The sequence below is a fragment of the Botryllus schlosseri genome, chromosome 5, assembly GCF_051294905.1.
Source record: "Botryllus schlosseri isolate E-star chromosome 5, Bs_hap1, whole genome shotgun sequence".
NCBI classification, from domain to species: domain Eukaryota; kingdom Metazoa; phylum Chordata; class Ascidiacea; order Stolidobranchia; family Styelidae; genus Botryllus; species Botryllus schlosseri.
Genome location: NC_137240.1, coordinates 9,045,948 through 9,064,414, shown reverse-complemented (window position 1 = coordinate 9,064,414; position 18,467 = coordinate 9,045,948). Strand labels below are relative to the sequence as shown.

At 40.4% G+C, this 18,467-nt stretch overlaps 3 protein-coding genes across 3 annotated transcripts in view; 1 reads left to right on the top strand and 2 right to left on the bottom strand.

Moving 5' to 3' along the window:
• Window positions 1-18,467, bottom strand: part of LOC145438922 (uncharacterized) — a 254,138-nt gene that overhangs the window by 24,698 nt on the left and 210,973 nt on the right. The window lies entirely within an intron of this gene.
• Window positions 1-18,467, bottom strand: part of LOC145438927 (ribonucleoside-diphosphate reductase large subunit-like) — a 36,092-nt gene that overhangs the window by 13,168 nt on the left and 4,457 nt on the right. The gene's annotated exons all lie outside the window — the stretch shown is intronic.
• Window positions 3,124-18,467, top strand: part of LOC145438925 (metabotropic glutamate receptor 3-like) — a 30,451-nt gene continuing 15,107 nt past the window's right edge. The window contains exons 1-11 of the mRNA XM_080316318.1: window positions 3,124-4,467; window positions 5,334-5,392; window positions 6,543-6,692; window positions 9,793-9,882; window positions 10,332-10,416; window positions 10,894-10,967; window positions 11,748-11,834; window positions 11,895-11,988; window positions 12,679-12,813; window positions 15,488-15,640; window positions 17,207-17,362. Coding sequence (XP_080172444.1) covers window positions 4,431-4,467; window positions 5,334-5,392; window positions 6,543-6,692; window positions 9,793-9,882; window positions 10,332-10,416; window positions 10,894-10,967; window positions 11,748-11,834; window positions 11,895-11,988; window positions 12,679-12,813; window positions 15,488-15,640; window positions 17,207-17,362 — 1,120 coding nt within the window. The 5' untranslated portion in view covers window positions 3,124-4,430. The remainder of the gene's footprint in view (window positions 4,468-5,333; window positions 5,393-6,542; window positions 6,693-9,792; window positions 9,883-10,331; window positions 10,417-10,893; window positions 10,968-11,747; window positions 11,835-11,894; window positions 11,989-12,678; window positions 12,814-15,487; window positions 15,641-17,206; window positions 17,363-18,467) is intronic.

Sequence of the window (18,467 nt, the reverse complement as noted above, 5' to 3'; positions counted from 1 at the left end):
AGGTATGACAACATTTTCAGTGAATATGACGTCATAGTAGCAAAGCTTCGCCTATCGACTGTATACAGGAGTGGAGTGAAAAATAGGTTTTGAATTGGGGCATCTCTAATGTGACCTCTGGTGATTTCTTGGGTCTGCAACAGATATCTTCACGGCCGAATGAAATTGTCTAGTGGACCTTATTCGGTCCGCCGGTTGTGTGTTGGTTGTGTTGGGTCGGTGCGGTTATCTAGTTGTGTGATGTAACCAGGTCCAAACAACATTTTTTCAGCCCCCTCCGCTACAAAATCATCAATCTTGGGTGCACCATTGGAAATCGAGGCAACTTCTTGTGGGCTTACTATATGCATCTGCTTGTAAAGTTTTGTGAATGAATTCTGTCAATAATATTGGTTCTTCCTTATATTACTATAATATACACCAGTAGATGGCACATCCGGTGGTTTCCAACCTTTTTATGGCCGCCAGCTCATTTTCAATTTGAGAAAGTTCCGCGGTCCAGCTCAAAAGATAGGCTGATTCGGGGCCTACGATAACTTATCGTAGGCCCCGGCTGATTACCAGGGTTGTAATGACTCGAGTCATGACTCGACTCGAGTCAGACTCGAGTCACGATTTTCGGATGACTAGACTCGACTCGAGTCATTTTCTCAAAATACGGAAATGACTCGACTCGACTCGAGTCAATCTGTGTATTGACTCGACTTGGACTCGAGTCATTGCGCATCACTCGAAGCAAGTCATTGACTCGAGATTCAGACGGCCAAGACCGACATTTCATTGTAATTTCGAAGCCAACACATTGTTGGGATTTCGTTTGTTGGTACTGGTGCTTGAAAATGCGACCAGAAACTGCTAAAAGTGAGGAAAATTGATATAGTATAAATGTGAACCATTCAATATCACCAAACAGAGTTTAAAAAGTGGGTTTAGGAAGACTTTAACTGGAAACTGAGCAGTCAACACAATGACTTGGACTCGGACTCGAGTCATAATACAATGACTCGGACTCGATCCTCTGTTCGCTGACTTGGACTCGGACTTGACTCGGTGGGAATTGAAAATGACTCGACTTGACTCGAGTCAGAAATATAAAAGTGAGATTGACTTGTGACTCGAAGCCTTGTGACTTGGTTACAACCCTGCTGATTACTAATAAAATCAGCCTGCCCAGACTTACTCGGGGCCTATTTTGGAAGCTGATGACGTCCACAATCTCTGTGATCCCCAGACTAAAGGCAAACGAACCCCAGGTTTAGAAAAACTGTCTTTGACTAAACTTATGCATCCAATCGGCCTTGACCAACTCTGGGAATATACCGCGTTATCTTATAATTGCGATTACAATTACACTTATTTCAGCAAATGATGGTTATTTTTAGTTATTTTTGATTGCATTTTTTGCTAGGGTGGTGCGTGTTCCCCATATTAATATCAATGTACGTTGAGTTTCAAATAGCATAAATTTGCTTAAAACTAATATTAGCAAATAATAATATGTACCCTCATCAGTGGCATGTGCTAGATATACATTATTATGGATTGAAGCGTTATGAATGAGCCCGGTTGACCCTATTAAGAATTTGTCGGAAATCATCATAATCTGAGCCGTAGCGCATTATGATTTCACCACAATAGCTTATTGTTTCTATTGTATGTCGCAGGCGGTATTCGCGAATAACAATAGTGACTTGGCGTTTGGACACAAAATGTGATGAATGACCGATGTTCGAAGACGAACGATGTACAATATAGCTTATAGGTGTAATGTTCGACGGATTATTGACTGCGCAGCTGTGACGTATGCCATGGTGCATTTCTGATGGTACACTTCGCTTCAAATTATATCAACACGACGGAATTAAAAATATCTAGGGTTTGAATGGTATTATGACGCTTACGAGACACGCCTGCCCTTGGCCTTCTGTGTATCGAGGAATTCTGCGATTGGGTGGATCATGACCAATTGACCATACTTAGGCTATTGAAATGATGTTGACATTTCTTTGACAATTGTAGCTAGCTTAACCTATCATAACAAAAGGCGCAGTATTAGTAGGCGGCCATATCGACTGTAGTTGAGGATTTCAGACGGTGTGAGTCCGCTCTTTCGGAATATTGGCTCGTCACCAAGGAAATATATAAATTGATAATGCATACAGTGAAGCAGTATGGTGACGAGAAAGACATTTACAGAGCTGAAAGAATTTTTATAGAGAGATACCGATAATATAGCTGTTGAATAGGCTCACATGAATCTGATCTGATTTGTACTGTATCTATCTACGGGCGGTCGGGCGCATGTCTCTGTGATGCCGGTTGTCGACATCTTTTTGTAAAGAGCTCCGAGTTTATCTGTTTATCTCCGAAGCTTTGTATGTATACGAATGTGGAGTTGAATTAAAGTAGCCACTCAGCGTTTTGTCATTAATGGCCTGTAACATACGTTTAGCAATGTTAACCAAAACATTGTTTTTGTTACATATAAGCATGTACGGAATGAGTATACTGTAAAGGTGTTTATCAAGATATCTAGTGATATATAGCGCAGGCCGCACTATAGCTTACGTGACTGATATCATTCGGTGGATATGTTGCTTGCAGGAATCTGGAGATCGTGGTTATTTAATAAGGAACAGGAGTGTAATATTATATCATATAATATCGCCATATGATGACCTATGAGTTAACGGTCAACCTATTTTTACCGAACAACAGCTTTTTTGATTCTTATCATATATTGACATTATAGAGTTATACGCAAAATCATGTCTTCAGCTAAGGTACCATAGTGCTGTAATAGCACTTCAGCATCTATGAAATGATTTACTTCCCAAGGTCTGCAGCCTAAGGCCTAAGGAATGAAGTTGACATACATTTCTCCTTGTGTGTGTGGAAACCATATTTAAACCTTTGCCGAACCAAATACATATCATTTTATATGCGGCTACGATAGACGGCGTGCAGCGTGGATGACTTTGTCTACATCGCTTGCAGTCACATTTAGAGCAAGTTGCGCGTTTTGTGCGTGGTGATTAATTGCAAAGTTTGATTTCAGTTGATTGTACTGAGTATACACTACACAGTTTAGAAATGGTGGTATTCCTACTTTTTCCTTGTGTATCAGTGTTGGATGTAATCGCAAGTCGAGCGTAGGCCAATGCTATATTTAATCATTTGTTCCGTTTAAAGGTGAATCACCGAAGTGCATCCACGCAGGCTGCCGTTTTGCGAGCGTCATGTTTTGCCTTTTGTATTTACCCAGTCTTAGCTGACATGCTACATCTGTTTGTGGCTCATCTGGGGCTTGAGATTTTAACACGATCCAATTTGTAATGCGTCGTAGGCCGTTATCAATGTCCCGCGAACGATGAGTGGCAACATATGGATAATTAGATGGATTTTCATCGACAAACATCCGCCAGAAATCATTTGAGGTACAGCTGACACGGTGTTGCACGCTGGATTACATATACCCGAAAATACTAATCGCTAAGGACAAATTAATATCAGTAAGTGTTTGTTCTAGCCTATAGTGTGTTGTTTATATGATTTTAGTGGATTCAAATGACAAAGTCGTGGAGTGTTTGCCAGAACGCAATCCGGTTAACGTTTGGCAATTCTGGAACATCTATGAAACCGCTGTAATGTCTTCGTCGCGAAATCTTTTGAGCTCGATGTGTATTGCGAGGTGGCATTCGACTTGTAGTTTTTCAACAAAGGATTGTTGTTTTTATGTATGATGCCTTTTCAGCTGTACTGATGGACTCATTGTCCACTTTTATGTTTCGTTTATGAGTAATATGGGATATTTTGGATAGGAGTTAAATGGAGCGTTGTAGCAAACAGGTATACTTTTGATCGCTCTCACGAGAACGCAAAAAATAGTTGTCCGTCGCGCACGTATGGTTTAGGTTTGATAAGTTGCTTGCTTAGTCTTGGAAGTTGCTCACGCCACGTTATATTACTAATCGCTATCCTTGTGCGCCCGTCACAATACAAATATACTGTCAAGGCGTTCGGTACCGACATCTTGACTGAAGTCATAAAACTCTACAACTCTGTGTTACGCTATGAAACTACTTATATATATACGATACGTTGAAAATACTTCGATGATATGTCAGTAATTCTTGTAACTTTGAATCATTTACGCGTGTGACTAATGTGTTTCACATTTTAACAGGTTAATTCCGATTGTTTCAGGTGCTGAATAATGGAACTCCGTAATTTTTCGGTGGTAGCGTTAACGTTTGACTTTGTGCGGTTTCAGATATAGGCGCATATACTTGGTATTCCGAACATACATTAGGCTAATGGAAGTGACTGCCTTGTCGGAATATCTGTTTTCAAAAAAATCGGGACCATAACCATCTGCTGAAACATTCGTATTCCATCTACGCACTTCCACATCGATACGAAGTATATGAATGGCGGAAATATACAAACACGCTATTTGGGCACTGGGTGAGTACTGAGTAGTTTAAAGGTATCTAAAATATGGGGACCTCATTTTATGACGTACACGGCATTGTTAAAATGTATACCATGTCATCTAATTGAAAAAGTCTTACAATAGAGAAGGTCTAATAGACCAATTCCACTTCGTAATTATAATTATTGTAGCATATCCGGGGTTTCGCCTCTTGCGTTGTGAGCTCAGTGTAAAAAGAAGGTGTGCTGGCTACGAAATAATGTTGTTAGCTTGCGCGATATTGTTTCGCTATACTTCGTTGACTTTCATTATTTATCAATAAGTTGGCCTAAATACGAATACTTTCGATTGAAATTTGCGTTGAAGTGGAATCATCACTTTTTGCGTACGTGCAGTTACCAGCTGACTCCGTTCCGCCCATCTCATTTCTAAGCCATTACTAGTTTATATAATAGCATTTGAAATCTTCAAATCTACTCCCGCGTAATCGAATTAAATTCCATGATTACCTAAACCGATCCCATATCCCAAATGGCTTTCAGATAGGAAGCAGCTACAACAACGCCAGACAAGTACGTTATAGATATCATGAGCTAAATATCTGTACCCCATTTTATAAACAATATAACACACCACCAGTACACTTCTGATGATATGGTGATGATTTATAGCCCGCAAATTTGATGGTAACTTCAAAACGGCGGCACACGAAAGCGTGCCCGAAGAATTTACGCGCTAAAAGCAGTTTTCACCTTTTCCGCCCACAATTTCGCATTTAGTTCGCGAAGGTTGCGATGGTCGTATTAAATTTCAATGCATTTGTATTTTACATGCTGCGATATCACTCATTAAATGTCGACAAATTGTTTGTTATATTCACGCCTTTTATTATTTCTAGTTATGCTGTTCTTCTTAATGCGCTTTGTCAAGAGTGGGATCATGGATGAAGATGATGAGGTAGGTAACATGACAGGAGAACCGCTGCCTTTATAGGGTAGTGTAATTCCAATCGTGTGATATCGGTGGATACCAGCTCGATCGCATTGGTAGATTGCAAACGGGAGTAGTGATCTCTGCTGTAATTGTGTAACCAAATTGATCATTGTTGGGTTAAAAATATGATGCATATAGGCTACTGACATTCGGATGCTTTACCGCCAGCACACATACTTTTATTGAATATTTGATCGAAACTGCGATTTGACTTGAGGTACAAGTACGCTTTGGCTTGGCGCATACTGCCTGTAAGTTCATCTGACATGTTGTCCTCATACCTCGTGTAGGCCATTCAGTTTGATCCTCAGTTGATGCGCGTGACTGAAATATTATCATTGTCAAACACGAAACACTATTGTTGGATCGGCCTCATGTTCTAGTATTCGGTTCAATCACAATCTTATAACATCTGTATTGTATATTTATAAAGTATTAGCCTACAAATCAGGTTAGTAAACAAATTACTCGGGTCGGCACTACACGCCAAAACACTCGTTCCTGACATTATGACGTTAAATTCGAACCGTGACGATTCCGGTACTTACGCCGTTGTTCTCACGTTATATTCGAGACGTTGGGTTTGGTCATGTTTTTCTATTCTTAGCCACTCGTGCGCTATGACAAAGCGATAATGGCCTTCATAAGCATATCGTATCCAATTGACCGACTTTACTGTATTCTCAATGGTATTTTCTCACAACAATGTATAATGTACATTGTACAATATACGTGATACATGCCAGAGGTGGTCACTGGCCAGTAACGAAGTGCATCTACTTTTTCGAAGTGCTGAAGTAGATTTTGCGTGCTTGTATACCACTTACTCGATGGTAATGTGTCCCGACTACTTGTTTTAGGAAAAACTGAATATATTTCGAAGATTCCATATGTTTGTCGTGTAATTAGTCGTTTTGCATTAGTTAGAAATTTGTCATTTCCGATTACCTATGCTAAAAATCATTTCAATTTTCGAAACTACTTATTTTCTACTGCGGCTTGCGGTAGTTTTTACACTTCTTGTTACTTGCTACTTCTACTCGAAATTGAGCGGCAATTAAAAACTTCTACTTCTACATGAGTAGCAATGCTGACCACTTTAACATTGTTGCAGACTGATCTTGGCGAAGTTGTGCAGTATGTAGACGGTGACATCCTCATCGCGGTATTTGTCCCCGTAACAAGTCACGGCAGCGATATGAAATGCAACAGGGTCTACAATCACGCGACGATGCCGGAACAAGTGAACATGTTCTTGGAGAAGGTGCGTGCATCAATATATTTGAAGTTGGTGTAATACCTGCAAGTGTGCAACGCATACCGTATGCTCTGGGTTAAAGGATATATTTCGCGGTATAATATAAAGATCCCACACAGAATTATTGGTAGCCTATGTCGATTAGACCTGGACAACTAGATAATTCTAATTCTATTTAACTAATTAGAGCGAAATGCCAGTACTATAATTCTAATCTAATTTGTGAAATATTTCTATGTTTTAATTTTAATTCTAATGTAATTTCTGCTTTGCTTGAAATGCTACAGAAGAACTGTATATAGTGCGAAACAAGCCAAGCTTGGTGTGCAGAGATGTTTCATTCCCATGCTTATGAGGACGAACTTCGATTTCACATGAAATGAACTTGATTTTTGTTGGATATCTTTCTAATTCGGATTGTATACTTCAATTTCCTAGTTTATGAGAATTCAGTAATTATAATTGTAATTGTGTAGCTATAATTCTAATGCTATTTAATTTGACAACGCTAGTAATTTTATAGTTGTCTATCTCTGGTCTGGGTAAGGTTCAAGGATCATTTTTCGGGTAATCGCCGTAAACTAAAAATCTTAAACGGAATTATTGGTAGTTCATGTCGATATTTGTTCGAATAGCGCAGGGCCGGCCAACCCGTGGCCCGCGAGGTAATTTCCGCAATTAGTAATATTATCAAAAATGGATTGCACAGATTGTGAACTTGCAAGGCCAACCAAAAATTTGATTAGTTTAAACGCAACACTTGAGATGTGATGACTAAAATATCAGTTCCGACGCATTGGCAGATCCATGACCCAGTCACATTTTGGTAGATCTTCGTACGCTACTATAAAGCAGAATAATTTGCGATAGATTTATCAAAAGTAAAAATTTTCTACACGCTTCCCGCAACATGTTGTCACTCGATTTCTTGCTTTTAATATTGTTACCCCTTTGTGGAAATGAAAGAACGCCTAATGCATCAGATTGAGTCTAACTATATTCGCGATTACGTGACAAAGTGTCGTTCAACATATGCGACCTTGCTTTTGCGCTCGCAGAAAGACCGTCGACTATGAAACCTAGGGTTCTATACCAATACCGAGAAAACCATTACCGAGAATGGACATTACCGAGAATGCCATTACCGAGAATAGACATTACCGAGAATGGACATTACCGAGAATGGTCATTACCGAGAATGGACACCACCGAGAATGGACATTACCGAGAATGGCCAATGTCAAGAATATAGCTTACTGGGACTGACATTGTCGAGAAATTTATACCTGAGCATCGATACTGAATGTGGCAACGCCGTGATGCACTCACACGACCTGCGCATATGCATAACATGCCTGCATTGCATATATTGCATTCTCGGTAATGTCCATTCTCGGTGGTGTCCATTCTCGGTAATGTCCATTCTCTGTGGTGTCCATTCTCGGTAATGTCCATTCTCGGTGGTGTCCATTCTCGGTAATGGCATTCTCGGTAATGGTTTTCTCGGTATTGTCCGGACACCGAAACCTAGGCACAAAATGATTGACGCATGTTGGTCGAAGCTTTCGATATCGATATGTCGATTGTCCAGGCGCCGAATAGTCCAGTCCTTGCAAACTGAGACCAGCGATAGGCCTATACAACAGACCCGCAATATAGTCAAGTGACAATATTATTGACCTATGAACTTCGAAAAATTTTCGCGCTTCGCGCGGCTAGTGGCCCGCGCAATAGTTCGTCAATCGAATGTGGCCCTTGGTCTGAAAAGGTTGGTCACCCCTGGAATAGCGGGAACCCCTTGTTACGTAACTGCTGTTTTTAAATGATTACGAGCCGCCTTGCGCCATTATAGGTCGTTGGCGACCCCTGTCACCTCGCGCGGTCGGCAATACCGACAATCGCATATTTCTGGGTACCAGCGATTCGTATCAAGATCGCGATTGAGCCTGACTTTGACAGTTTCGGAATTTTATCGGCTGTGTAATAGACATGACGCGAAACGGACGATATTTACGTGTTGGCAAAATATTATATTTGAACTGGCAGCGCTGATGTATTGCACTGATATCAGTCAATTTATCAGTTGTACCTTGGTTCAGACAATGACCGTACAGTCTTAAACTTTAATTCGGTAAACTCAGGTGTGAACCCAACTGCGGTCGAATGTCGATTTCAAGCGATATATTGCCTGTGACAAAATTGATCGGGGCTTCATCGAGCTAGCTTACAGTCCATGGTGAATATGCTTCTTCAAATCATTAGATGCTATCATCAATCATACAATATAGTATCTACTATGCATCAGTCAATGTCACAAAGATACTTTTTGACTCTGTCTTATCAGGAAATAGATATTGAGCATTGCGACATTAATTTTGTCGCGGGATAAATTTGCAATTTACTCGCCTCTCCTCGTCTATGCCGGATATGTGTGGATTGAATACCCGTGAATATATATATAAGCAATTCCGGACTCAATTGATACCAAGCAGACCATGTATTCCTGATTTCCAGTATAATTAGAGTGAGTGCACCGGCGGAAATTGCTGAACTGCTCTGTATCGAGGGGAAACAAATTTCAAGACTCTCTCAACGTTTGACCTTATCGTCTATTAGGCGAAAATGAACGGTGCTAACACAGGCATCTTTTGTGGTAGGCTACGCCCATAAGGCTTACCAATATCGCGGCGCCAGCAAATATTTGGTGTCAGTCATGGTTATGGTTATGTATCATTGGTATCTGAACAATTCGGATATAATGTCCAATTGACTTTTTCTGTATCTTACAAATCAATGAGATTGCCTGTGAACACCGGACTATAGATAACCAACCTACGTAGGTTAGTTATCAAAAACTGGACAGGTGACAGTGCTCTAGGAATCATGCGTTTTTAAAATGCATTGATGACGTAACAAATGGTTAATTTTGGATTTCGACTACAATGGTATTACTTACATGGTGAAAACACCCCAGCTTACTTTACTTTAAAGGATATCGTATCGTGTATCTAGATGACGTGTCGATGATTTGTAGATGTATAGCCGAATGTCGAGTGTATAATTCTGTCTATATTATCTAATGCACACCGCATCGTATCTTTTGCAGATCAACAAGGACCCGTTGATATTACCCGGGATCAAATTAGGGGCGATTGTCATCAACTCATGTTCCAGCGAAAACCACAGCATGCGAATGGTTTGTATTACGGTAGATTCGCAGTAAATAGTATGTAAAGTCCTATAGCTTGAATTCATTGAGCAAATTGTCCTGGACTGTGTTTCCTGCGCCATGATTTACACAAATGGTAGTTCTTCGAAAAATTCTATTGGAAACGATGAAGTCGTTTGCAGATAAAGCACTGTCCCGACAAGCTAATGAAGCTATATCGCTCTAAGAGGAGATAATTGTAGAACACATCCAAAAGATTCTAGTGACGGAAGCGAAAGCATCAACATCGTAAATACGATACGTTCAACTATCTATTCTCTTCGTTAAGCTTGTAATCTCGTCAAGTGGACCACCATCATAATCGGGCCGGTATAACGTAAAATCGATGTTTCTATTTTAATAATGGAAGTCGGATTCACGACTAATAACTGAATAACTACATAATGATTCATATTATTGTGTCATGTTTTCTCTAGCTGTTCAAAAATGTTTTGATGCCGCACGTTATGGACCTGAATTGTTCAAGGACAGTTTGTAACAAAGAAAAGAGGATATTGGCCGGTACGTACTGAATTTTTCATGATAATTTCACCCCCACAGAACGCGTGTTTTGATATAATATTGCTAGTAAGATAACCCTAGGCAGATTTTCTGTTAACCACGACTATAGTGTTTCAAGCATATGATGGGAATACATATTTCAACAGCAATGTTAAATATTTCAATATGCTATATGTACTCACAGTTCTAATGCGGCCATTCAAATTTACAGGACGTTTTAAAATGTTATGTTATTATTAATGTTAAGTGCCACTGTTGATGCAGCGTACTGTCTGACATTTCTGTAACGTCGGTAATGTCAAGTGTCTGCGGCTCGTAGCATTTTGTTGCTTTGCAAAGTTTTCTGCTAAGCAATTCCGTGACTTATAGTACCGCCAGTAGCTCATATGGCTAGTTAATTTCATAATAACACATCTTAGGAGTAAAAACATGCAACGGTAAAGTGACGTTGCAAATCAACATTCGACTTCCTTTCAGGCGTGGTCGGAGGAGCCAGTAGTGGCGTATCAATGGATTTGGCTAGTATGCTGGAGATTTACCACATATCACAGGTGGGCTGTCTACTCGCGTGTTCAAGCGCTGAAATTTAAAAGATTTTGATGAGTTGTTTATGTGACGGGCATGTGTTAACGAATGGTCGACAGTCGGGTTGCATTTAAAACAAAAATTAATTTAAGACAAACATGTTTTTAAAGCCGTGACGTCACGAATATTCAATTGTGACGTCATCGTGGATTGATATTGACTAGTGAAAATATAGGGTAAATTACAGCTCCTTTGACGAAATATCTATACTTACTATAGCTGTGGAACCGACTATTTTGAGGAATCCAACCATCCCACATCGCATACGTCGGCTATATCGGGTGGCAGTTGTCCGTAGGCTCATACAACATGTTTTTTTGGAAAGTATTTACATACTTATGGCATGATTTTACAACTTAAAATCAACACAGTTTTTTTAAATGGCCTTTAACGTTTTGAACAAAGCGTTTTAAACAGCCATTTGTTTTAAATGCAACCCTAGTCGACAGGCATCCAGTGACTGATATGTTACTATAATTATGTGTTGCAATGGTCACTAAATTATATTAATTCATGCTTTGAAGGAGTAAGGATTCAAAGTTACGCGCAAGCCACATAGCTATAACCATAGTTATACTATATGTATAACAACGGTATGATATATCACGTCTAACGTGTTAGTATCATGTGTGTCACAAATTTGATTTGCTAAATCTGCAATGCAATATTCACACAAAATATACACATCATATTCAACCACTTTACTTCTGTATATCCTAAGAAGTCAAGCGTCATGTCATTTTCAGGTCAGCTACTGGGCTACCAGTACAGACCTGAGTGATAAGTCCCGATTCAAGTATTTCTTCAGAACGGTGCCCGCCGATAGCGTCCAGGTACGGAAATGATGCGTTGACTATTTATAGTGAAACACGTTAAGATTATTTCGCATTCAGGCCGAAGCTATGGCTGATTTCATACTGAAAATGAGGTGGAACTACGTGTCTGTTGTGTACGCGGATACAGCGTACGGAATCAAAGGTTTTCAAGGTGAAGAGAATTTGCCAGTTAACGCCATTTTTGTGATCGCATCCGAGCGACATTATATATTGAATGGACGCTTCACTCTATCATCGCCCAGTAGAAGTTTAGTTTTCTATAGCGGTACACAAAGAGCTATGTTTTGTTTGTCATAATCGCAACGTGCCAAAGATTATTATCAATAATATTGCCATAATGTACCTTGTCATGCCCAATTGCCTGTTGTCCGAATGCCTTTATTACGTAATTCCCGTATCTATTCTGATACGGTAACATCGTTACTCTGTTTCATAATGAGTTTAGCCATCAGTAACGACCCCTCGAAAACGATGACTAAGTTCCAATTTACAAAGCACGCGATTCCAACTTCATGGCCTAAGATAAATATCCTGTCTTATATGGTTATATCTCCATAGATAAATGTATTTGTGGAATTTGCCGACAGTAGCCATACATAGGTAGGTACCCGCCAATGTAAAGTACGCTATATCTTGCGGATTTGACCGATGTATGTAATGTAATCCATGTTGGTTGCACCGTCAATATTGATATCATCACACCGCGATGTAGACATCTGCTACCTCCCCGATCAAAATGCATCGCAAGATGCGTTCGGAATTGGCATATTATTCAATTATTTATTCACGCCCGAAATAAGTGCTCCACTCGAACAATTTCACGGTATTCAATGCGTGACAGAGTTATCCAAAAGTATGAAAAGTAAAGGCGTCTGCATCGCCGTGTCGCAACCGATAACTCAGACCGAGAGCGCGGACGACTATCAACAAATCGTGTCGATTTTGGACATACTTTTACAGCAAGAACGGGCGAAAGGTAAGACGCAGTCTGTCATACGCATCATTGCCATACATTTTTAGTTTGCAGCCTGAATGCCCAAACTATCGCGTTTGTTATTCATAGTCTTTTAGATATGATAAAGCCGATTTGTCCCATATCAAATGCTCAGGCTATGTTTTCTGGGTTAGGAACGTGGATATTGTATAAACCTCATTCTTAAAAAACTCACCATTTAACAGATGTGGCCATAAACGAAGTGCTCAAGTAGATTTTGACCGCTTGCAATATTTACTCGGGTGGTTATGTGTTATGTTCTGAGACTACTCTCACCACACGACTTGATAGCTTTTTAGGTGAAGCTATACTCTTTTTTTACAAAACTATACTTACTCAATTGGTTATGATCAGAAAATACTTCTACTTCTGTTTATCAGTTTTGAGTATTTTAAACAAATCTAGGCTTGGGCCACTGAATTTTTGAATCGATGCTTCTACTTCTACTCTACGAAGATTACTCTGGCCATCTCTGGCATTGAACCTTGAGGGAAGTCATATTTGAAAATATATACTCTCGAATCGATCACTATGCATGTGCCTTGCAATGTGATACTGCGACTTCACGTGAAAACCCCGGATTTGGAACGATTCTGACATCGCGATAACGTGTTTACGGCTTAACGATAAAACTCTCACACGAATAAAGCGGTTTCCCTCACAATTACTTTTTGGCTTTGCTCCAGCTCGTGACGACACGAAACAGTCAGATTTCCGAAAAAAGCGCGGATGTTGTGTTTCTACGAAATGGGATCTCTTTAATCAGGAAACGGGGCATGTTTAAACGAATATAGGATTCCGGCCGGCCCGATAAAACCTGATATGACATTCTCGTGGGTTTTTCCATCTGGATGAAGTGATTACGTGAGAGGCCATGTTGTTGTCGTGATACCGAGCGAGTGTTCTCGGAAAACACTCGGGGAAACGGGATTTGTGGACCGTGATATTGGACGAGGCTTATATGGAAATTGTTGAATGTTGTTGTCCGTCCTGAATCTAAATCCTATCGTTAGATTTAGGCTTGAGAACAACAACGTATAAGAAAATGTGATGGTGGCTCAGTGGGTGGATTTTTATTTTGTGACTAGCCGAAAAGTCGGGGTTCGCCGAATGCTTGCAGATTAGCGGATTGGTTCGTCCGGTTTTTATTGGTTGAGAAACACTGGTCCAACGTGTGGCGAGATAGCGTAGTGGTGTAATCCACAGCTGCAACACTGATGGGTTTTGGGTTCTAGTCCGACCGAGGCCGACTCCAGAATTCCTACCTAAGTGTTGGAGGTTTATCCAAGCTCTTTCTTGCCATCTCATCCGCGTAAGCGGTGTCTTATAAAAAGCCTAGAAGTGGGCCGTGCTACAAGTCGGCAGCTACGGAATAATAATGAAGAAAATTGGCCTGGTGTAAATGACCACGGTAGTCGAGAAACACCATGAACACCACACACAAGCAAATCACTGGTTTACTGTTTAGTGACCTTGAACGAATTCTAACGCACCCAAATTGGCTATCTACGTTAGTGACGCATAACGCACGCCATATCACACTATGGTACTGTATTTGAATTGATATTATCGTCACTTAGTCAATGTTTATGGCCGTAAGACAATATTCGGCCCGCGTTCAATTGTTGCTCTTACTATGCTCTCAGTTGTGATGATTGTGTCTCAATTGCTTTCATTTATCCACATACGACCCGTTGCCCGTCCTTGGTCTGTATCCATTTTAAAATTTAAGCAACGGCAGTTGTACATGATCGCATGCCTTCAGCCAGGTAATTGGGAATACGACGTGATTTCGTATGGGTTCTATGAGTAAATTTCGCCCTATGTCGGTATTGTTCTGTGTTAATCGTAAGTTAGCCTCATATCATGTTAAGTTTCGACAATTATTCTAATTACTGCATATAGGCCAACATCTGGTTTTCACATCGGTTGTCTGTAGGGCTGGGCACAATGATTCGAGTACTCGAATCTGAATCGAGTATTAATTGTAATGATTCGAGTCGAGTAGTAAAAGACGATTTTTTCGAGTGTTGAAATTTTACGCTCCTCGGCACTGGAAGTTAATTTTGCAACGAGAATAATAGTTTTGACAGTAATTTCACTGTTGAAGCCTTGAAACCTTGATTGGCCGTATCGTAGCATACGAAACATATAGTACAAAGCTACGAACGTTACTGGAACTAGCACATTTTCGAAGTCATGATCGTCGCACAACATTGTCCCAAGTCCAATAAAATCGGTATGGTCGAAAAAATACCAAAGTATCTTTAATATGATGGATAACAGGCATTTTATTCTTTGTGGTGGCATAAATGGTACATATTTGAACTTTAACATATCACGTTCCGTTATGACGTCATAATGAGTGATACTCGATTACTCGACTCGACTCGAAGCATATTACGTGATTCAGAATCGAATCAGTCAGGTACTCGATTTTGCCCAGCCCTAGTTGTCTGTGATAGAAGGTTGGTCAACTGATCACAAACCTTATTCTCTCACCCATTGAGATTTTACATTGCGTTGACACAATGGACGGTTTTCACTTATCACCATGTTACTTCAATCGCCTCCCTATGTTCTACCTGTGCGTGACCGCAATCCCACAAATATGTCTATGCGAAATATCATCCCCCTCAATCTTTTTTGTGGACAGCCGTGATCCTGTTTGCAACCAGCTCGGTCGCATTGAGAGTGTTGAAAGTCACCTCCAACACGTCACGCTACAAAAATATATCTTGGATCGCCTCTGACGGTTGGTCTGCTAATTTGCCAACGCAGGATACCGTCTACGCCGATGCCCTCCATGGTAAGCAAGTGGGCTCACTGTATTAAGTGCGGCATATTATATATTTTATATGGTCTAATTTATTTCGGATTTGCCGTATTGCAATGCCATCATAGATATTTAGATCGCGAAATCTGCCTTGGAATTTATATGGTTCATTGCTTAGATTCATGATAGTCTTACCACTTATGTTAAGGTTCCTTGTTCATGACACATTGAAGCATTCCAGTCTCTTTGATGCTGTTACGTAGGATATTTGAGTGGCAGATTACTGCACAGTACACAATTGCACAATACACAATGCACATGCACACCCTATACCTTTTGCTGTAGCGGGTCAATCTCGGAAGTTTTGCAGTTTTCCAGGTTACAACTAGACAGTCAATGATCTCTATTAATGAGATATGTTTTGGGTGGTATTTGTATTATCAGTGAATATCTTTGCAAATAGCAGTGTCACTAAAAGTCGGCAGGCCCAAATTTGCAGCAATGGATAATCGTGAACAGTTGAATGTAGCACGATTTTCCGTCCGTAGTTAGCAACTTTCAGAAAGTTTGAAATCAATTTGTTTTGAGGGGAGGCAGAGCGATTACATGCAACTGCACCCACTTCTATTCACGCTTTTCGAGTCCAGAATTGTCAGCATCGTTTCCTTACGAAAGCATGCATGATTTATCGCATACCAAAGTGGAGAAGTCCCGGGCTTTCGTAGCTATTATCCCTTCGGCAGATCGCTGCATTGTATACAAACATCGCTAAGTCTTCAAGTATGCGGTATGTACAGCAAGGTTAATGCTTCGCACGAGCGACGCTGTGTGCATAATTATATAAATTTACACGCTTACAACCCATAAGGCTGTCATATTCAATCACATTGTTTCCATGGAACGACTAATAAGTAATAACCATCGATCAATCGAAGTCCTGCCGCATACCAATAGTAAATGATGAGTGTGTTTGTCGGCATTATGTGTACTTTATGCATTGAACATGTTTTATATCGACTTCCGATTATTTTATCAATATACTGACTCAAATAATATCGATTTGACCGTCGTATCTAAGATGAATAAATTATTATTTTATAATCGAAAAATTAAAACATCAAAATTCGCAAATCCAGATACCATTTGAATACGCCAAAAACGCTGCACACGAAATGTGGCTCAATTTGGCGAAGCTTACAAGAGCTAGAAAGCTTTGAATTTATTTAAAAAAAAATTATCCAACTTTTACGGTCCACTCCATTAAATTGTCAAGTTGTGTAAAACAACGTTGCATATCAAATTTGGCTGAATTCCGATCGGTAGAAGCGGAGTTATTGGAGACGAAAAATAGTTTTTACGGTGGGAAATTCTCAATTATTTACTAAAGAACTGCCCAGCGTAAATACTATTATTCGAAATCTCAAATTTTGAACACAATAACTTCGCTTCTGCCGGTCGGAATTCAGCCAAATTTGCCAAGCAGCGTTTCTTTGGACAACGTAACAATTTCATGGGGCTGCCGGTAAAATGTGATAAGAATTATTTATGCTATGCCAGTCGTGGGTTTCCTCGCGACCGCAACAGCCTGTTTCGTCACAGGGACTATCGGATTCTCTCTCAAGTTCCCGAGCATAGACGCATTGAACGAGAGAGTGCGAAATTTGACTATACGCGACTACAAAGGCGACAACGCGAGTCTCAACCCTTGGTGGCAGGATTATCTCAAGCACACGAAAAATTGCACTACCCAAGCAGGTGAGGCGTCAAGCGGCTGAATACACTAAGCTGGGCCGGCATCCGGCTGAGATATATAAACCGAAACCCATCGATTAGTAGTTGTCTAGGCTTAACTGTAAGAGAATGCAGCAATCCACATGTTTTCCGGTGTAGGAATAATTCTTTACCAACTAATCCGAAAGAGGATTGTTATCGGGTGTATCTTCAAAACAATACTTACTACCACTTAGTCAGTGGTGAAATCTGTATTGCGATTGCGACACTACTGTTATTCCAGACAGTATCAGCTGTTGGCCGCTGGCTCTTCCCAGAACTGATCGGGAATCGACATTTGGATTTGCGAAGTTGCTAGTGCCCGCTACGCTCAATCGCGACTATTCATTACGTGAAGTCCGCGTTCTGAATGAAATTTTCTTACGAGCATACTTTCCAATTACTGTAATCCACTTCGCAGTTTTAGTAAGAAAGTTAATGACGGCTCAATCGTAAAATGACTTCTGATTAGCCTAATGCGGTTTCGTTTACGCTGGCGGTAGCCGACAAATTGCTCCTTAATCATAGTCGCGGCTGATTCGATGCCTAAACGAGGTGTGGTATCGGTTATTTGACCCCGTTTTACATGGTAAAAAGTCAGTTTCGATGTAAAACTATGGCACCGTGCCTAGCAGTACACAAATCGAACCCCGATGTTTTTCATGAGGAAAGAATCATTTTCTCAGCGATAGGCCAGCGCCCTTTTGTCAACTGACAACAATCGGGCTTCAGTGACGTTTCTTCCATGGTATCGCCACTCGCCAGTTAAATACTTTGTGCGCAAACATCGCAATAGCTTATCAAGAATGTGTTCGGTAAAATACCAATTCATATATTATTGGGACTTGATTTCCGTGTAAGGAGGTCGCATGGCTTTAGATTCGTTGACTCTACGATCTATATTGGCCGCCATGTTTTATATCCCAATCACTGAAACTATCATTACTTAATACCAAACGTGATCTTGTATCAGTAAGTTAGATTTTAGCGGCCTCAGCGTATTGTACGGGAGCGCACGGACTGATTGTGACGCTATTTGCCGAGCGCGTAAATACTTTAATCCGTCAGAGATACCCAACCATGCATAATA